Source organism: Kogia breviceps, chromosome 7 (assembly GCF_026419965.1).
Source record: "Kogia breviceps isolate mKogBre1 chromosome 7, mKogBre1 haplotype 1, whole genome shotgun sequence".
Taxonomy (NCBI): domain Eukaryota; kingdom Metazoa; phylum Chordata; class Mammalia; order Artiodactyla; family Physeteridae; genus Kogia; species Kogia breviceps.
This window is the reverse complement of record NC_081316.1, coordinates 107,272,839-107,292,837: the sequence shown is the minus strand read 5'-3', so window position 1 is coordinate 107,292,837 and position 19,999 is coordinate 107,272,839. Positions and strand designations below refer to the sequence as shown.

At 56.8% G+C, this 19,999-nt stretch overlaps 1 protein-coding gene across 50 annotated transcripts in view; it reads right to left on the bottom strand.

Moving 5' to 3' along the window:
• PHLDB1 (pleckstrin homology like domain family B member 1) overlaps nt 1-16,257 on the bottom strand; it is a 45,207-nt gene extending 28,950 nt beyond the window's left edge. For 24 of the 50 annotated variants that reach the window (XM_067039033.1, XM_067039035.1, XM_067039036.1 and 21 more), the window contains exons 1-5: nt 13,946-14,345; nt 10,777-10,857; nt 10,000-10,123; nt 8,920-9,090; nt 1,531-1,656 (exon numbers count right to left, since the gene is read on the bottom strand). In XM_067039033.1, the coding sequence (XP_066895134.1) occupies nt 1,531-1,656; nt 8,920-9,090; nt 10,000-10,123; nt 10,777-10,857; nt 13,946-13,990 (547 nt within the window). In that variant the 5' untranslated portion in view covers nt 13,991-14,345. Of the gene's footprint in view, nt 1-1,530; nt 1,657-4,358; nt 5,094-8,919; nt 9,091-9,999; nt 10,124-10,776; nt 10,858-13,945; nt 14,386-16,163 lie in introns of those variants that run through there. The other 26 variants (XM_067039061.1, XM_067039051.1, XM_067039065.1 and 23 more) reach the window with 9 other exon arrangements.
• Between the last annotated feature and the right edge of the window lie 3,742 nt (nt 16,258-19,999).

Here is a 19,999-nt window from a genome sequence, read left to right as displayed (position 1 = left end):
CACTTGCCCTTGGTTTTGCCTTCTGTAAAGGAAGAGGGCTCTCCTGGCTCTAACATTTTATGACTTAGGACAGAGTTGGCAACAGGGCCAGGCACTTCTAGGCCTCATTGTTGCCTACTCACCCTAAGACTAAGTTCCTCCCTGCCTTGGTTTCCTCAACCTCCTCAAGCTCTACTTCAGGAAGGGCAGCTGGACATTCTGCAAAGGGCATGGAGGCATGCTGAGGAGCGGGCCAGAAATTCTGGGGGTGGGGGGTCGCAGTCTAATAGGACATAAGGGCCTCCCTTAAGTCGGCTCCCCAGCAGCCAAGACCCAGGAAAACACACACACAAAGCCTCCAGGGCTGGGTGAGGGGTGTGTGCAGCACCACTTTATCCAGTCAGAGGCAAGGGAGGGGCCTGGCCCTAAAGGCCAGTTCCTGGAAGCCAGGCTGGGCAGCAACTAGGTGCAGCTCAGTGCCTCCAATTAGCCTATTAAGCCATGCCAGCAAGAGCCTGCCTTTGCCCTGCCCCAGCCCTTGTCAACCAACCAGGAGTCTCTGGAACCACTGCCCCAAACAGCTGAGGGAATGGCATGACAAGGCCAGGGTGGGAGCAGGGTAAAGCTACCCAGGGAGTGGACTGGGAACCCAAGCTTCTGAGCCTCCAAGGGCCTAGAAAGGAGAAGAAGAAAAAGGCTTTGCAAGACTGAGTCTGGGTCCAAAATTATGGGGACTGTGTGGGACCAAAGGCAGAGGGGTTGCCGTGGATAATGGTGATCCCAGGGACCACCCATCTTTCCTCAGATCCCCAGATGATCCATTGAAGCCACTGATGCCACCCCGCTAGGTGCACCTGACACACATGTCCACCTGTCCCAGTAGCACATTGACACCTGTCATCCCACAGCCATCTGAATACCCGTGCAAAGTCTGGGGTGGCAGGCCCATAGGCAGCCTCCTGATCTGCACCCAGCCCCCTAGGCAGCTGGGCTGAGGGGGGCTGTGCTGGCTCCCTGGGACAATCACCAACTCTCCTCTGGGGATCAATAATTCACACACAAACTGCAGCTGCCCCACTGAGTCATCAGCTGGCATGGCATGGCCTGGGGGTGGGGCAGGGCCCACAGACATGATCACAAGCAGGTGGGACCGACCCCGCTCTCCGCCCCAGAGCTTTCAGCAGCTCAGTTGGATGTTTCCTTCTGCCCCCACAGGCCACCCTCAAGGGTGAGGCTCCCTGGCAGTGACATGGAGGGTCAGGGTCCCAGACACCGAGGTGGCACCTTCCAGGGCAGTGGGACACAGGCCGGCAGAGCCTCCCATCCCTCAGGCACATGATTCCCCAATTCCAGCCAAGCAGCACTTCTTGGATCTCTTCCAGTGGTCAGACTGCCTGGCACTCTCCACCAGTGGCCCATGGCAGGTGGCAGCAAGCCCAGATCATGGGTATTGTCCTGCCCTGACGCTACAAGTGCGGCTGGAGTGGGCAAGGAGGAGGACTGTCCATGGGGTGCCACCAAACTAGCCACGTGCCCCAAGTGGGTACCTACCCGGGCCAGGACTGTAGGGGGGTCCAGGGGCCCGGCCCCCTGCCGGAATCATGCTCTTCATCCACTTGGCTTCAGCCGGGTGGTTAAAGCGGAGGAAGGTGGACTGACCCAGGCACAACATGCAGCCTGCAGAGAAACCAAACGCTCGGAAGGGCAGGCAGAGCTGAGGCAGCCCTCACCCCGCAGCACCAGCAGGCTCACCCCAGGCTCCGAAGAGTCATCCCCACCTGCACTCAACGACATCCACTTGGTCCACACCTGACTCCCCCCGTGCCGGAAGCCCCAGCCCAGCTCCACAGCACAGGGCCGAGGGGAAAGAGCTCTGGTTTGTAAGTCCTAGTCCTAAATTTTCTTCATACTACCTGTGAGATCTTCAGGTAAAGTCACTTCACCTCCTTGAGTCTAGTTCTCTCATCAGAAAAATGAGGACAAAACCACTGACCTTGCAGAGTTAGAAAGACAGTGTATGCCAGTGCTCTGTAAGTGGAGAAGGCTCTCCAGAGAACACAGACACCCATATGCCTCCCATCATGATCCATCTATCTGCCACTTGGGTGGAAGGGTCAGTTTGAGAGGCAGCAACTTCCAGGATCACAAAAAAGCTCTGAGATAGGGGACAGGGAAACACCATGGATCAGTCAGATGCCCCTGCGGGGACCAGAATTCGCTTCCTTAAGAGAGCTGCCACCGTTTCTGACAGTCCGGAGCGACTGCTACCCTCTTTCTCTCTGTCAAAGCATTCTTTGGCCTGACATCGTCCTGCTCCCTGGTCTCCCGTGGAGTGCAACCAAGCCTAGGCCAGTGGGCCCAGCCTCAACCAAGCACATTCCCAGGCAGTAGACACAAGCCCAGTCCTGCCCAGGAAGTGTGAGTGCATGGAGGGGGCAGGGCATGTGGGAGCCAGAAAATGTAGCCAGGGGCACCGGGAGTGTGCACGGTGACAGGTGCGCCCACCCGCACCTAAGCCTGTCTGGCAGAACTCCTCCTCCCGGCCACACCAGGTGCTAGAGGGCTTCTGCACAAGATGCTCTGTTGGGAGAAGCCAGAGACCTGGTGGACTCTACCACCCACTCTTCCAATTTGTCCATGCCCCTGGCCCCAGGCTCCTCTCTACCCAGTCTGGTGCCACTTGGCATCCCAAGCTTCATGCCAGTCTGAGCTAAGACTGGCAGGGAAGTCTACATTCCTGGATGCTGAGACAGTTCAGCTCAGGCAGGCCACAAGGGCATGGGGCATCCCAGGCCACGTGGGTACCTTGGCCTCCCACTGAGGAGCTCAGGAGCCTGTTGAGGGGCCCTGGGCATTGCCACGGATGGGGGGCTAGCAGACTGAGAAGCCCATAGCAGACAACATAGTAGACAAAACCACCCACTTCTTCGGCAAACCCACAGTCCCTCTCAGGAAGGCACCAACAATTCTAAAGGCTGATGGATGGTTAGAAACGGAGGGAGCCTTCCCTGCCAAGCCACCAATCAGAGGAGCTGATCACAGAGTAATCATAACCGGAATAAATAATAGCCAGCCACACTGTCCACCTAATTACAACCACAGCTGTTTCAGAAAGAACCCTGCCATTCCCCGCCCCCTCCTTTCAGCCATTTAACAAGCTAATTAATGATGAGTTTGCAGGGTCTAGACAGACCCACTCAACCCTAGGTTGATGGGGGGCAGGCAGGGAGGGGGGGGCAGGGCAGATCAGGAGCCTGACCACATAGTCCAGACTGGGAAGGAGGTGGGGAGTCTGGGTGGATTCCAGCCCATCAGTGCCAGGCCCACCCAAGGAGGCTGTGGGCACCTACAGATCCCCAGCCCTGGCCCCTATAGCTGTGAGTTCCCTGCCCCTTCCTCTGCCCCTCACCCTCCTCTATACAAGGGGTGTGGCTATGCTGCCTCTGGGGCTATAAATAGGTGATGCCAGGCAGCAGAGCTGGATCTGTATTAATAGAGCGGGCAGGAGGGCAGCGGGACTGATCGCAGCTCAGTTCCTGCCCAAATTAACTTTCTATTTGCACTCAGGGGCCCCAGGCATGGCCCCAACTCCGGTACCATGCCCCCAGGGGCCTGGCAAGCCTATTTCTGGGAAGAAACCTCCTCTCTGCCCACTCCTGCCCCACACCTCCAAAGGTCAGCCCACTCACGAAACCCAAGAACCCCTTCTCATCCAGGCAAAGTTGTGTTTGTACCCCTCGTCCCCAAAGGGGCTCAGGGCCCAGCTGTGTGCAGGTGGGTGGAGGAGCTGCACATCTGGAGGGAAAAAAACAAACGGGGCAAAGGAGAGGGTGGATACTATCTCTGAGAGATGCAGGGGGGAAACACTACACACAAACACACTCTCATCCCGGCTCACACAAATACACACTCAGAAACACACAGACACACAGATATAGGCAGACAGCCTCACACTCGGAGCGACAGTCACTGCCCTGCTGGCCACACAAATAGAATGAACTGGCCAAAAGGAGGCTGGGGCGAAGGGAAGATGGGAGGAGGGGCCTTGGCTCCTTCCATCCGAGACCCCTCTGAGCCGTAACACAGGCTCCACTCATCCTAACCAGGACCCCTCAACCCCGTCAAGAGGCAGGTCCCACGGAGGGGACCGCCTAGTGCTGGGGAAAATGAAGTCTGCCCCGCTGAGGAGTGGCCCCGAGCCCAGGCGCCCCACTTAGATATGTTCAGGGCTCACACACACGATCGAACCTCACGGCCTCAAGCTCCCAAGCGGGGCCAGGGACGCGACCCACCTCCTCGCAGGCTTCCCCACCCCCTCCACGCCCCTCCCAGCCCGAGCTGCTCCGCCCGGCTGCCGGGGCCGGGGGCTGAGGACTCACCACCGAATCCGGACCTCCGGACCGCTCGCCCCTGCTAGCTCGAGCCTTCCAGGTCCCCGGCCCGCCCCAGGCCTTTGAAGAGGCGGGCCGACCTCCCGCGCCGCCGGCTCCGGGCTCCGAGCGAGCAGCAGTGAGGCAGCGAGCAGCCACCAATGCCCGGGTAGAGGCGGGCCGGCCACTGGCGGCGGGGGGAAGGGAGCCCGGGAGGGAGGGACAAAGGAGAGGAGGAGGGGAAGAGGAAGTGATGGAGGAGAGGAGAGGAGAGGAGAGGGGAGAGGGATGGCGAGGGCGGGGCGGGACGGTGGTGGGGGGCAGGGGGTGATGCAGGGAGGGAGCCAGCTCAGAAGTCCGAAGCCCAGGTCAGGAGTAGAAGTGGGGCAGGGAGGAAAGGTTCCAGGGAGATGACAGAGAGCAGGAAAGGTGAGAGGTAGATACAGAGGCCAGAGGGTGAAGAGCCAGGAGGCAGAAGTGAGGAGAATTGGCGTCTCACTGAGACCCCTCTGTGGCCAGAAGTCACCAGAGGCCTAGGAGGGGGCCGGCCCAGCCCCTGACTGGCTGGTCACTTTGGGCCAGTCACACCCTCTGGCCTCAGGTTCCTTATCAACAGAGTGAGGAGGCTGGCTTGATGACAGCAGAGGTTAAGCTCTGACAGTCCATGGCTCCATATATTAGAGAGAAGAGTGAAACTCCTGGGAATCCAGCCAAGTCACTGAGTCCAGCTCTGGCCCTCAGTCTGCCACCGTGACAAGTGCAGGCCAAGGCGGTGCTCTGTGCAATGTGAGCAGCACTGAGCCCAGCCCCTATCTCCACCCTACACACCTCCTCCTTTGCCCCTCTTACCCCCAGCAGTTCACCTCGCCCCATGACCCACACTGGACCAAGGCACTGCCTCTTCCAAGCCAGCCCACTTCCCTGGGGCTCCAGGAGCCAATCCACCTCCTTCCGACCACAACCACCAGTCGTGCTAGCTCCAGCCCCGTAAAGAGCTCTCCCACCCCAAGGAGGCACCCTTCCCATCTGGAAACACAGTGCCAGCCGCCTCTGGAGCCCCCAGGACCAGGCTGAGGTTCTGGGCCAGGCAAGTACCTACCACCCAGCCTGGGTCCCAGAAAGTTCCTCTCATTCCAGGGACTGGCCTCTGGACACCAGAACCTTAAGGGACACACTGTTCTCTCAGACGTCTTCTGTATGCTCAGAGCTCACATAGCCCCACACACTTTCTCCCAGGTACACACCAACACCTGCCCAGTCATACAGACACCACTCGGTTGTGCATACTCTGAGTCACACAGACACCCCAGTTAAACATGTCCTGTCTCTCATACACATTTATTCTCAAACACAACACCCCTCAGGCACCAGCCCCTCTCTTGGTTATACCCTCACTCAGGCACAGATAGCCTTTCACTCAGTCCCCAGAGATACTCTGAAGTCAAAAGTCAACCTCCTTAGAGAAACAGTCCAACAATTTTTCCACCCTCACTGAGCTCCTACCCACCCAGCCATACTAGACACACACACACACACACACACACACACACACACACACACACGCGCTAACATACTCACATATAGCTTATTCCCCTTCTGAAGGAAAAAGGAAAACCATATAGGGTGAAATGCAAAATAGGGGGAGGGTTTTAAAAAAAAAACCTCCTCAGGAAATGTGATTCATCGGTCTGGAAACTGTGACGGCCAGCTGGACAAACCCAGACGGACACAGAGGATACCGCCAGGGAGAAATGGGGCAGGAGGCAGACACAAAGAAGTGAGGAGCTAGGAGCATTTGCTTTTTCTCTCCTTCCTTTGAGCTTTATTAGTCAAGATCTTTATCAGTCTTATAACAGAGGACAGTTGGAGGCGTCACTCCCATTTTACAGAAGGAATAACTGACAGCTGGGTGGAAGAGGAAGAGGCTCAGTGTCCTGGATCCCAGAGGGAGGCAGCTGGGTAACTCAGGAATCCTGGCTCACCAGCCACATTCCAGGGAGCCTCCCGTGCTGGCCCTCACAGAAGCCCCTGCCCACCAAGGAGGCGTCTGGGGAGTGAAGGAGACTCGCCTGGGGAGTGAAGGAGACTCGGACGAAGGGCTGGCAGTGAATGCTGGGAGAGGATGAGGACCTTCTGTCTAGACAGCCTGGTCCCTGAGCTTCATGGCTTTCCGGGCCCTTCCCTACTTGGTCCCCTCCCAGATCTTTCATGTGGTCTGGCGATGTGGTCTCGGGGCGGGACAGCCTAGACCCAGATTGATATTCCTCCTCATTTCCTTGGTCCTCTTCCTAGCTCCACCTCTTGTTCTGTAGAGAGAGGGCAGTGTGGGATGTCCCAGGATACCCGGGGATAGGACTGAAAGCAGGATCTTCCTGGCCCCCATGTCCATAGCTCTAGCTAAAGGTCAGCATCTGTTTTCTGCCTGCTTCCCCCCACCCCCTGGCCAGGCATATTCCTGCTGGAAGAGCCTGTCACTGCCACCCTGCTCGTGATGACGTGTGCCTCTCCAATTGCCTATGGCTGGGCCCAGTGCCCAGAATGATGCATCCAAGGCCCGGCCCAGTCAGAGAGGGCTCCTTGTTATTTCTAGGGTAGCCCTCTGTTTTTCAAAGAGGAGGGTCCCCCCTACAAGCCTGGATCGGGGGAACAAGACAGGGAAAATGATCCTCTTGCATATATGCCCACAGATAGGCACGTGGCCAGTGAGTTCTCATATCCTCACAGGCGCACACACGGACACTTCGTTACCATCAGCCCTGAGTTCACCCCTGGCCCCAGCTTGAACACTCTGATCCATAAACACAAGGAAAGACACAAACACAAAGATACACAAGCCCAGAGTCACAAACACATCCGGAGATACATAAACACACTCCAGTTACACAGACACATAGAGATAGCACATGCACCCCCGAGCCACCCAGTTTCCAGGGAAACGTACTCCCAAGAATGTCCGGAGTGGGGCCAGGCAGGGCTGGGCTTGGTGCCTTGCTCCAGAGATGAGACAAGGAAACCCTCAGCTCCTGGAGCCCAGGGGAGGGGTAGTGCTGGGGAGAAGAACACCCGTTCCTTTGTGCCTCTGCCTACCCCTCCCCAGGCTGCCAAGCTTCTGAGACAGGCGAGCCTAGACAAGGCAGCTATGGGGGTGGAAGGGAGAGAAAGGGAAGGGGGTTTAGGGTCAGGAGAGAGTGGGAGGGTACATAGTTGGTAGGGTGGGCTTTTGGCTGGGCAAGAGTTGGGGGTCACTTGGGCCACAGGAAATGCCTAAGAATTCCATCTTGGCCCAGGCCCTCCCTCTTCTCAGGGAGCTAAATGCTGCCCTGGGAAGACCAGGCAAGAGAGGTCTACAGAGCATAGGTTCCTCCACCCTGCTCACAACGCACAGGGAAAGAAAGTTCTTGCTCATGAACGTGAGGGATTTGGGGCTGGGCTCTTTCTCCAGCCTTCTTTGAACTCTGCCTCTGCCTCTCCTTGCTGTTCTACTGTCTCACTTCCACATACCCAAATCTTGGGGAAGATGCTCTGTTTGAGATGGAAGAGTATGGTCAGGACCCAGATGGCATCACAGCCAAAGCCTCAATTTATGGGGGTTCCTCCTCTTATCTGGAGTCAGAAAAGCCCTAGAGGAGATGAGGGCCTGCTTGCTGCTGCTCCTGGCAGACCTGTCTCCCTGGAGTCAGTTGTCCCCGCGACACTCCCAAAGGCAGGAAGGTTGGGTCTCCTGGGTCAGCCCTGAAGGGAGAGACCCCGAGAGGTGTGAAGAGAAGGAGAGAGGGAAACAGTGGAGTGAGTGGGATTTCCACTGCAAAGGAGCTTCCAGCCAGTAAGAGGTAAGAGTCCCAAGAAAACACTGCCAGGATATGGGTCCTCCTACTTAGAGCCAGGCTCAGTCCAGAGCTCCATCTTCTACCCCCCACCCAAATCCACTTTTGTCATCCCCCTAATATGGTGCTTCACTGTATACACTGATGTCCAGGGTTTATCAGAGTGCTACCTGGCCAACCCGTTACCTGCCTGGTCACCATAGTAACCGGAGGCCCAGTTTTTAGAGCTCCCTTACACAACGGAATGGCCTGTTGCTTTGGGAAACAGGGTGGTAACCATATTCATGACCCAAAAGCTACTGTCAACAGTGTTTTAACAGGAGTGAGCGTGTCCTCAGATTTTGCCCTTGTCCCATCGCCATTGTCCTCAACAGCTCCCCAGCTTCAACAGCTTTTCAGAACAACTCCCTCTCGGCATCCTGGAACCATGCCATTTTTCCCCTCGCTGCTGCTCCAACTGCTCTTCCCTAATGATCATAAGCGACCACTGCACCACTCCCCATGCCCTCGGAGAGCAGGAAGCAGGCCCTCTTCTCTCCCCACGGTGGCAGGGTGGGGGTGACCAGAGAAAAGCAGGTTGAAGACAAGTCTGGATGCTGGAGGGGTTTCAAAATGCACCTGATCACCCCAGCCCCAACTCGGCCACTCAGGCGGTTACCATGGCAACCAACACAGCAGGCTTCCCCTGCACCTGTCATGCACAAGCTTTTAAACAGCTCCCTAGGTTCGGGGCTGTTAGAACTTACCCTGAGTGAGTCGGGTGGGCTGCCGGACCAGGAGCCCATCAATAGTGCAGGCATTGCCGCAGGGGTAGAGGGTGAGGGTGCCCCGCAGGTTCTCGATGTAGCAGTGCTCTGGAGCCAGGCCTGGACCCTGCAGTGAGATGTCCCTGGCTGCAGAGCCGATCACTGTCCTCCCTGAAGACAGGAGGCAAACTGAGTCAGAGGGGTAGTCCAGGCTGAGCTGGCAGAGATGGGGCAAGGAGGGCCACGCTGGAAATCTACTGCCACCTCCTACTCCAGGGAGAATCACTGGCCACCCTTTGGGGCCCCTGAGCCTGGTCGAGACAGTAAGGGGTAGAAGCTCTTCTCAGACCCAGAGATGAAGGTCCGAAGGGCACAGAGGATCCACAGATAGAGTAGGGAAGTGGGACTTTTCTGCAGACCTTCCCTTTGTCCCCCCAGTGCTCCCTCCCTAAGACCTTTTTCTCCTTCCCCATTCTCCCCCATCTTTTCCTCAAACTCTCTCTGCCTCCTTCTTCTCTCCCTCCCTTCTGCCACCTGCGACCCTTGCCCTCCCTCACGCCCCTCTCTTCAGTTCAACTCTCCCCAGGCTTCCACAGGCACAGCCGCTCCCCCTGGCAGAGCCCCTGGGACCGGTATTTGGAGAATGTGGGGAATGTAGTATCACCCAGGCAACAAGTGCAACCTAGAGAGTAGAGAGGAAGGGCAGAAGCTGCAAGGTGGAAGGGGCTGTGCCAGGGCCTAACTAGGAGGTCTGCCCCCACTGCCATCTCTCCATCTCCACCAGCACCTTCTCCCATGCCAGGCATTGCTGTGGAGGGGGCCCCCTTTCTTCTTGGCCACAGTGGTTGCCAAGAGCCATGTGCTCTCCTGTTTCAGTGATCTCCTGATTTCTAAGCTGATCTTTAATCCCAGTCATGGAGCCAGAATTAGTCTGGGCAGGCAGAGATAAGGGAAGCAAACTGGTGGGGTAGGTGAACACTGTCAGCAGGTATCAAGAGGGCCCCAGCACATGCCAGCATCCCAGGGCAGGAATGTCTATGGGGATGGAGGGGTGGCAGGTCAGATGCCCCCCAGACTCACCTTCCTCCAGCGGCAGAAGAGTGATGGCTGTGCTGAGCCGCCCACTGCCCAGGCTCACCAGATGGGGTTTGTCCGTTTGCACTTTCAGCCCTTTGCCTGTTTCGATCAGGTCCAAGGGTCCTTTCTGCAGGTAGTGGAGGTGGGGGATGAGCATCATGAGACTCCTGGCCGGCACCTTACCACCCTAGTCCCCGTCGTCACACCAGCACTCTCTCCAGCACCTGCCCTCTCCAAAGGGCTCTGAAGGTGTAGTGCAAAATCTTGCACAGAGGAGTATTCCACTAAATTGTAACTAGATCTGAATCTAGGCCACTAACTCGTCCCACTGGATTTATCTCAAGTCTTGGTTTAACTGCCCCTTTTGTCTGTTAGGACAGACACAGGAGATAGTAAGGGGAGTGGGGAGGTACTTGGTAAGAGGAGGGGGTACTGGTAGAGGGGACCAGTCAAGACTTGTCCCTGTAGACCTGTCTGTGGCAATCCACTTGGCCATTGCTTGCCACTTTTAAACTAAATTACAAGAGAGGGCAGGGCCTGGATCGAGGCGAGAGATACAGCTCAGGGTCAATCTGTAAAACACTTCCTGACTTTCAAAGGGTATTTTCTGGGTGAACCAATTAACCTAATTCAGCTAAAGACTTAGCTGTTAATAGGCTTGGGACCTGGAGAAGAGCAGAGGTAGTAGCGCTGTCATCCTTGGGCTGGGACCACAGGTAGGTAGAGGAGTCGGCACATCCTCACCAACAGCCCGCTTGTACCACCCCCAACCACACACACCTGCACCATAGCTGGGGTCTTGCATCCAGGGCCCACTTGGTTCCTATTGATAGTGTCCATTATCCTGGGGCTCCAGAGCTCCTGCAGACACAGCAGAAAACAGGTGAGGTGGGGAGGCCAGGGAAGACAAGGGCAAGGAGTAGGCTCTGTAGCAAGGTTCTCAGGGAAGGGGCAGGCCCATGTCACCGTGGTTTCCAGCATGCTCCTGCTGAGGGAGAAGTTGAGGCAGCTCAGGAGCTTCCTGGGCGAAGGCGATGCCGGATCTTCAGCTGTGGCGTGAATACCACACCACACCGGTCCTGGTCCTTGCCACACACAGGAAACCCCAAAAGTCCTATAGGGACCAACCTGTACTGCTGTACTTTCATGCCTCTGGACTCAGGCCTTGGCAGCTGAGGACCCTCACACAACTGGAGCCGTAAGCAGGGTGGGGGAAATCTACCTTAGCAGGAGAAGCAGGTCCAAGGAAGTCCCTCCAGGGACACTGGTAGACAGGGGGCCCCAGGTGGGTGGCAGGGCTGAGCAGGAGCTCCCTCCCACAGCCTTTCCCTCTCCTTCTTCTCCCTTTATTTCTTTTCCCAGGGGTCTCAGAAGGATGTTTTCTTAAAGGAGACACACGGGGAAAACGCAACTATTCCTGCCATCTCTTTGTCTCAATTCCTGCACCCTCTCTTCCCCAGAAAGCAATCTTAACCCCAAAGAATCAGCAAAATAAGAAAAACCCTCCATGGTGACTAACACTGGGAATGAATACAGGACTCTGGGCATCTTCACCTGATTTGGTGCTGTAGGAAGTTGAGGTCCTTAGAACCAGAGGTAAAATACTGATAGATTCCAGAGCCAGAACTTGAACTCTCCTTCACCCATCCCTTTCTCCCTGGCTCACAGTTTTGGTACCTGCAAACTCTGAGGAAGGACCTTTGTGTACTAATATGTGTCTACATGCCCATCCTTGGCCAACCTGCTAAGGTTCATCTGCTGCTGAACAAAGTTTCTGGGGAAGTTGAAAAGAGTGTAACTGAAGGTAGGGAGGGAGACATAGGAAGGCAGGGTGCCCCTCCACTTTCTCTTCCAGCCATCTTCCAAGGGACTTGGAGAAGAAGTGGGGGGAGGAGCCAGCATTCCAAGTAATGTCTGACCCTGGCAGTGGGGCCCAAAGGCCTTAGCCATAGAGTTACTAATTTTACCCTCCCAGCTTCCACCCTTCCGGACCTGGACTGCATCGTCTCCGTCACCATTTCCACCCAAGCTGGCGGAAGAGAGGCTGGAACAGGGCCTGGGGCCCGCCCCAAGTCTGCCTGGGAAGAGGGAAGGCAAAGGCTATTAACCTACACCAAAGCTCAAGCTGGCCTGGCACCTCCCCAGGAGATCTGGCCAGGGGGAAGAATTTCCAGGGACAGAGACTGCTGTACTCAGGGAAATCCCTCAGCATTCTCTGAGGGAGGAGAGGCAAGAGAGTGGGTTGGGGATGGAGAGTTTATATAAAAGAGGGGGTAAGAAGAACAAAATGATAAATAATGGTGAAGGAAAGGCATCATCACTTAGTGGAAAGAGCTTTAGACTGCGGTACAAGAGCCTTAAATTTTAATCCTGACTTCATTATTTATTAGCTGAGAGATCTTGGACAAGTTACTTAACTTCTCTGAGTGTCAGATCATTCTCTGTAAAACTGGAATAATGATTTAAAGAAAAAAGAAAGATTGTTTGGATCACTGCTTGCCTGGGGCTAGGGGTGGAATGGGGAGTGACTGACTATAAATGGGCAGATTTGGGGGCAGTGGTGATAGAAATGCTCTAAAACTTATTTGTGATGATGGTTGCACAGATATGTAAATGTACTAAAAACCACTGAATGTACATTTAAATTAAGTTAATTTAATGGTATGAACATCATACTTCAATGAAACTATTAGTTTTTTTTTTTTGTTTAAAGATGATTGTCTGGAGATTCAGTATTAGATGAAATGACACTCTGTGAAGTGCAAAGCACTATAAACATGCCAGTTAACAGTATGAGCTTCATGATCTTGAACAAGTCACTTCACCTATCTGGGCTTCAGTTTCTTCATCTGTCAAGTTGTCATTATCACTCTGTGAGGTAGCAGTGGGTGTGCTCATTTATTTACACCAAGGATTTCAAGTGCAGATAAAGATTATAAAGGAATGAGGCTGATGGGGAACAAGAGTGATTGGAGGGGAGAAGGGAATAAGGAAGTGAAAGAAGGAGAGATAAGGAGAGAGGTGTAGGGAGAGACAGAGAAGATAAGAAAAGATGTAGAGATTGGGAGGCGCGGGGCTGTGGCCTCAGGTCCGAAACCTAATCCAGGTGAAGTGGAAAGGTACACCAGACCAGCGCGTCCCAGCACGCGGGCGGCGCTCTGACCCAGGGGCTGCGCAGCAGCCGGGGAGAGCAGACACGGGGTGGGGGTGGGGGTGGGGGGTGGGGGGTGGGGGGTGGGGGGGGTGGGGCGTGGGGAACGGGTCGGGGGTGGGGGCGTGGGGGGCGCGGGCGCCCTCTCCTCCCACCCCACCCCCGGCTGGGAGTGCCAAGCGGGCTGCTCCGGGGCGCCTCCCACCGGCCGACCTGCTCCCGTCCCACCGGGCTGCCCACTACCCGGGGCTGTAATTACCCACCCCGCTCGCCCAGCCCGGCCTCCGCGGCAGCTCTGGGAAACCCCGCCCCGCCCGCTGCCAAAAAAAGGCCCCTGCGGTGCGAGTCCAGCTCTCGGGGAGGAGGGAATGGGGGAAGCGCCGCGGTCAGCCTCGGCTCTCAGTAGCCCTCCTGCTCCGCGAGCAGAGATGCCCAAGCTCCTCCTCGGGCTCAGGGTGGCAGAGGCCTGGGTGTCTGGAGGGCCGGCAGGTGACCCCGCTCTGGCCCCTCTCGGCCCAGCGCGAGCGCCCGGGCATCCAGGCCACGGGGAATCAGCAGCCCTACCCGGTCCCCAGCTCTCTGCGCCTCATGGGGCGCCCAGAGTCACCGCTTCGGGGGTCTCGGCACCTTAACCAGGGCGGTGGGGGCCCAGGGAGCGGCCGGAAAGGTCTGGAACCGACACGCACTGGAGGAAGTCCAGACTCCAAATTAGGCCCCAGAAGAAAGGTCCGAGGCCGGCCCCGGAGCGAAAGCGGTCCCGGCAGAGCCCCCGCACGGGTGCTTCCGCTCCGGCCTCACCTGTGGCCCCGGCGGCCAGCCCAGGCCTCGCCCCGGGCGTCGCATGGCTGTGGCCCGAGGCCTCCGGGGCAGAGTTGGGATCCTCTCGAGCCGCCGCCTCCGCCTTCGCCCGCCCGGCGCACATCCGCCCTCGAGGAAGGGCCGCCGGCGGAGGAAGGAGCCGCGAAGGGAAGGAAACTGAGGCTGGGAACCCAGCGGGCGGGGCGCCGGATTCGGGCGACGGCCGGGGAGGGCGTGGGGGAAAGCCAGGGACGCAGGGAACTTCGGGAGAAGGAAAACGAGGGGTCTGCGGAGGGACGGGGCGGGTGGGAAGACGAAGGGATTTAGAGGAAGACTGAGGGATGAGGGAAAAGGAGGGCTGGGGAGGGAAGACTGAGGGCATTGGAGTCCTCAAGGAAAGCGGGTGACGGACCGGGGGAGCAGTCGAAGGTACTCAGGGCCGTAGAGGGGGAGACCGGGGGGGGGCGGGAGGCGGGGCCCTGGAGTAAAAGAGGGGGCCGGAGGGCAGGCCGGGGGACCCAGGAGTGGGGAGAGACCGTAGGCGGGCATCCGGGGCTGGAGGAGGCGGCGGGACAAGGCGAGAGTGTAGTTCGGGGGTGTGATTTTACTTGTGTGCGGGGTGGAGGTGGGGTGCCGGAAAAGGGCAGCTCTCCGAGGCCGGGGGACTGAGCTGGGTTTCCGCACGGAGGGCTCCCCGCTGCCCCTCGCCTCCCTCCCCAAGGCCGCCAGGTGGGACAAGGCCTCAGTGTTGGGCCGCCTCCCGGGCGGCCCCGCCCGCCGCTGACGCCGGACAAGCGGCCTTTCTTTGGCCGGGCGGGGAGAAGGGGCCGCTTGTTTGCCCGGCGGGGGAAACAGGCGGCCCCCAGACACCGCCGGCTCCCCGCGGGCGGCGGCGGGAGGGGGGCCGCGTGTGTAGCATTTGTGTGTGTGTGTGGGGGGGTGCGTGTGTAACAGTCGGCCTGTGTGAGGACTGTGTGATGGGTGTGTGTGAACGGCGGGGCCGCGTGTGTCGGGGTGCGTGGGCCCGGGAAAGGGCGTGAGCGCGAGGGGCCGCAGGTGTGAATGTGGGCTTCCTGGGAGGGCTGCGGGTGCTTGGATTGTGTGTGTGGAGTCCTAGGTGTGCGCTGGGTCCCACACGTGTCACGGCGGAGAGACGCAGCTGTCCGCGTGGCGTGTGCTGCGGGAAGGGTGCGTGGGTGATGCCGGGTGGGGCGCCGAGTGTGTCTGCGCGTGGGATGCCTGACATGGTGGGGACGTTGGCTTTGTGTGTGACCGGTTCGATGAGTCAGCCTCCGGGACGGCTGAGCTAACGGGCCCAGTATGCAGCCCCGCCCCGGCGCCCTGGGTCCCCCGTCGGACCGCTCGGTCTCCCGGCCCAGGCTCTCCTCTTGCCCGTCTCGGCGGAAGCGTCCGCGGGCGCCTCAGCCAACCCAGCTGCCTCAGCCCCCCGCTGCCCCCGGGCGCCCGCGCTTCCGCATCCCAGAGGAGCCCGGAGGACGTGGCTCAGCCCCGGCACCAGGGAACTCCGCAAGGGATTCGAATCTGGACCGCGCGGGCGTGGCACGAGCGGAGACTCATTGCCCCCAGCTTCCCCCCTCTGGCCTCCCAGACCCCTAAAGACGCGGGGCCTTGGAGAGGGCCTGGGAAGCCTCAGATGTGCCACCCATCGCCTGAACCCCCCCCAGAGTCCCTCCCGGACACCACTGCCTCCAAGCCGGACTCCGCAGCCCTTTCCTGTCCGCCAAGGCGGCCCGGCCCGGGACTGGAGCTGAGATGCCCCGGGGAACACCCCAGCTCCTGGTGCAGGGCTCTCAGTCCTTCTGTCGGCGAGAGATGGAAGGTGTGGGGAGCAGGCGGACGAGACCCCGCGAGTGTCGCCCAGACGTCTGGGTGCCCGAAGGAGGGTCTTGGGACAAGGATCCGCGTTCCCTCCGGGGGGAGCGCGCAAGGGCCCCCTCTGGCGGCGGCGCGGGCGGCGGCTCGGGAGGGCAGGAGCAAGCAGCTCTCGGGAAAGGAGCGGAGCCCACTCCGCACAAAGCCTCTCGCGCCCCCACGCACTCACCTGTGGCCCCCCCTCCTCCCCTACCCGTTTCTTCCGGGCTCTTCCAGCCCAGAGCTGATCTGAGGGCTCTCTCCAGGTCCCTGGGACTTCCTCTTATCCAGTCCCAGCCGCGCAGCGAGCAGGACCCGCAGGCGTAGTGGGGGAGAGCGTTCTTACCTCGGGGGAAGAGTGGAACACCGGTTCCTTCGCCTGGCTCGGCCGCCGTGCCCCCAGGCTCAGAAGGACACTCTTGCTTTTCCCTGGGAGCCCGCTGAGTAGGAGGAGAGCGAGCGGGTCCCGCCTCCCTACCCCCCCCCTGCAAGTCCCCGCCCCCGTCCCCCGTCCCGTCCGCCTGGCCAGCCAGAGGAGACGCCCTTGTGGGACTAGAGCCCAAGATCCCCCCACCCACCCTTTCCCATAGCAGCACCTCCCCACCCCCACCCCCCCGGCCTGCACAGCGCCCGCTTTGTTCATCTCTCTGCAGCTGGGCTCTCCACTACCACCACCACGTACACACCCCTGTCCCCACTCACCCTCCCCTTCGGACTCTCCTAGACTACCTTCCACCCTAGGCTTTAAGGCTCTTCTGAGAGGGTGTTTTTGACAGTTTTTCTCTAAACCCTCCCCCACCTCTTTTTTTTTCACTTTAGATGCCTGAATCCTCCATGAGCTCCCAATGAACTTCATGGTCACAGCCCTACAACATATTCTCATCACCTCCAAATATCTGCTGAGGGTATCCAGGTCTCCTCTCTGTTGCCCCTTCTCCTCATCCTACTCCAAGCCCCTCCACCATGACGACCTGTAAATGGGGTGGATAACTCTGCATATAGGGTGTCACAGATTTTTCTAAGGATAGGTATAAGGAGGCATGGTAAAGTGCCATGCAAACTGTAAAGCACAGGAAAGCTGAATGGAATTATCGTCTACGCCGTGTAGCTCCACCCCCGCCACAACCTGCAGGATTACAATTGGGAGACAAGCTGTAGGTTTACTGTTGAGCACACCATCCTACAGCAGTTTGGGTCTCTGTAGGAGCGAGAGGTTAATAAGGAAGAAGAGGCGGGCACCGAAAACCTAAGGGAAGCCTAGAAACTGAGCCTGGTTGAAAGTCATTCTCCCCACCCGAAATCCAAGCTGACAGCGGATCCTTACCTTGCAAAGCCAGCTCTCGCCCCAGGAGACTGACAGGGGAGGCCCTAGGGAGCTGAACGCAGCTAGACTGGACCTCTTTAACCAGCACTGGAGGGACCCCTGAGACTCTTCCTCCCTGAAGGAGAGGAAGCAGAAAGCCCCCAAGGCTGGCATAAGTTCCAGTGAGGGAAGGATAGCAGAATATAATTTGTCCTCTTTGGGATGGACAAATCTTGTTCTGATTCAGTGACTTTAGTGTGTACCCTCCCTGCCTAACCCAGGAACAGCAGAAGGTTGAACTGCGGGAATCTTTGGTCACTCATTGACAGGGCCAGCATTAGCAGGGGGACCCCCCACGGCTGGAGGCTGGAGCTGACCGGACTAGAAGTGGGAGGGGGTGGGACGCGCTCTGCAACTACCTGCTATAGCTAATAGAGGTCAAGCTATCAGGCTTCAGCGTGTGCTGGGGGCACCAGGAAGCCCCTGGATTCGGCCGGGGGTGGAGGAGTGGTGTTGGGGGTGGAAGCCTCTTTTTCTTCATACTGTTTGAGGCTCATAAAAGTATTTTAACTCTGACCACCTTTTAATGAGGCAGATCACAACAGTAATTTTCAGGCTATTCTGTTTAAAAAAGAAAAGAAAGAAAAAGAAACAAACCCCAAACTTGTATCTTATGTGCCAAGACCCAGAGTTTGAGGGAAGAGGCTCAGATTGGGGTATCGCAAAGACTTTTCACATAACTCTGTTTCACAATTCCAGCTCTTCTTACCGTCTTGGTCAGGAGGAATTTCAGGGAATAATCAAGGCTGCCACGGAGGCGGCTGATGCTGAGGCAGGGGGTTGAAACATCACCCAACTGCTCTCTGTCCTCCCAGCCCAGCGGTCAGCTGACCCCATGATAAAGGTTCTGTGCAATGTGTCCTCACTCCTGCTGTGTTGGGGCCCTATGTTCCCACAGTCAGAGCACTCAGGGGACTTCAGACCTACCATCCCCACCCCGCTCCACATCTGGAGCCCATCAAAAAACTCAGTGCTCTCTCACAGTTACGCAAGAGGTTCAGCAGCTGGGAGCTCAGAAAGGGGGAGGAAGAGAGAAGAAAGCAGAAAACAGCTTTCCAAGCATGCTTCAGACTTTCCGAAGTGGAAGCAGGGGGAGAGGGCAAAGGCTGGGTGTGGAAGGAAGAGTGGATTTTTTAAGGCCCTCTGCACTTGGCCATGAATGTCAGGAGTGGACTTCCACACCCAGCCTGCCTTTGCCACGGCACATTTCCCAGCTCTGTCCGTCCTCTCAAATTGTACACCCTCCAGCCCCAGAAAGAGGTGATTATTGCTCATTACAGCAAGCAATCCCTGTAGATGCACATCCTATCCGAGGAAGCTAACCTTTCTGGCCTCTTTGGATCCTGAACTCAGGCATCATTAGTGTAGGTGTGATGGCAGCAATGATGCCAAGTAACTCCTCACTGCATCCAACTTGGAGAAAAAGTTCAAACCTTTCTTCACTAGCTGCAAAAGAGCAGACGCTCTCTTCTCAGCTTGTCTTAGAAATTGCACAATTCACACTTCCACCCACAGCTAAGATACGTCCAAGCTGAGTGGGAAATTTGGGTAGGACAGAAGACTGGTCTTATTTACCCTCCATGGCTCAGACCTTCCTATGAGCTGAAAAGAACAAGCATTCATTCGGGCAAAAGAATGGGAAACAAGAACTATTTCCATTTCTCTCATTGCTTTGAATTGGTAACACCTCTTTTTCAAAAAGCTCGTTAACCTGCTCAGATTTACACCTATGGGAACTTCCCAGAATTGGACTAAGCCTTAAATAACCACATAACCCCTGCCCTATGAACAGCAAGGCAAAAAACTTTCCTTTTTGACCACTGAGGGTAGAGGTAGGAGAGTGGCCCAAGTTTCTGAAAACCGCCTGGTTGCTTGACTCTTGTGTTTGAGAGGGAACAACAGCTCAGTTTGGAATAAACTTCCTAAAGGCGTGCCTCCACATCAGTCACTAACTCCCCAGGGTGAGATGTGAAACTGACTTTTGTAGAGATGCTGTCTGCTCTTGGGATAGACAGCAACCAACCTACTTGTGGATCTTCTAGGAGTTCCAAAGAAGCTCTACAGCTGCAAATATATTTACCAAATGGGGCAAAAAGAGGGAATGGAGAGGATGGTTGCAATGAGATGTGCATAGTACAGGAGAGTCAATTCTGAATTTTTGCTTCCTTTTTAGCGATTTCTCTAAAACCTACCAGACCAAAAAGCTCTATTCCTTACCCTTATTGAGACCCATGTTGAGTATCACTAGTTGCAGTTGATGCCGACCTACCTTAGCAAGAAAGCTTTGTAAGGAGGTACAGCCTTTGCTTCCAGTTCGACTTCAATCTTCCTGAGGATGGGGACTCCTCCTATTTTCCTCCTCTCCTCCTCCAATGAGCCATGCAGGTGTAAACTTTAAACTTTTTTTTTTTTTTTGGCCCCGCCTCGCAGCATGCAGGATCTTAGTTCCCTGACCAGGGAGCAAACGCGCACCCCCTGCTGTGGAAGCGCAGTCTTAACCACTGGATCGCCAGGGAAGTCCCATAAACTTTTAAGAAAAGCTATTCTCTATCAACCCTGGAAATCTCTGAGAGCCTACCCAGTGTGAACAGCGTTAAATTAATTGGAGGGCAAGTTTCCTGTAGAGATGCATGGGTTGATAGATTTGGGGTTTGATACTGTATCAAAAGGATACTTTTTTTAAAAAAAGAAACTCACCTCCCTCCCTACCTCCTCTATGTGGAATTAATTAACCCAGAGCAGGAACCACAAACCTCCTCCATTAAACAGAATGCTCAGTCAGATCTAATTATTTTGTTAGTTTCCCTCACAAGAGGCCA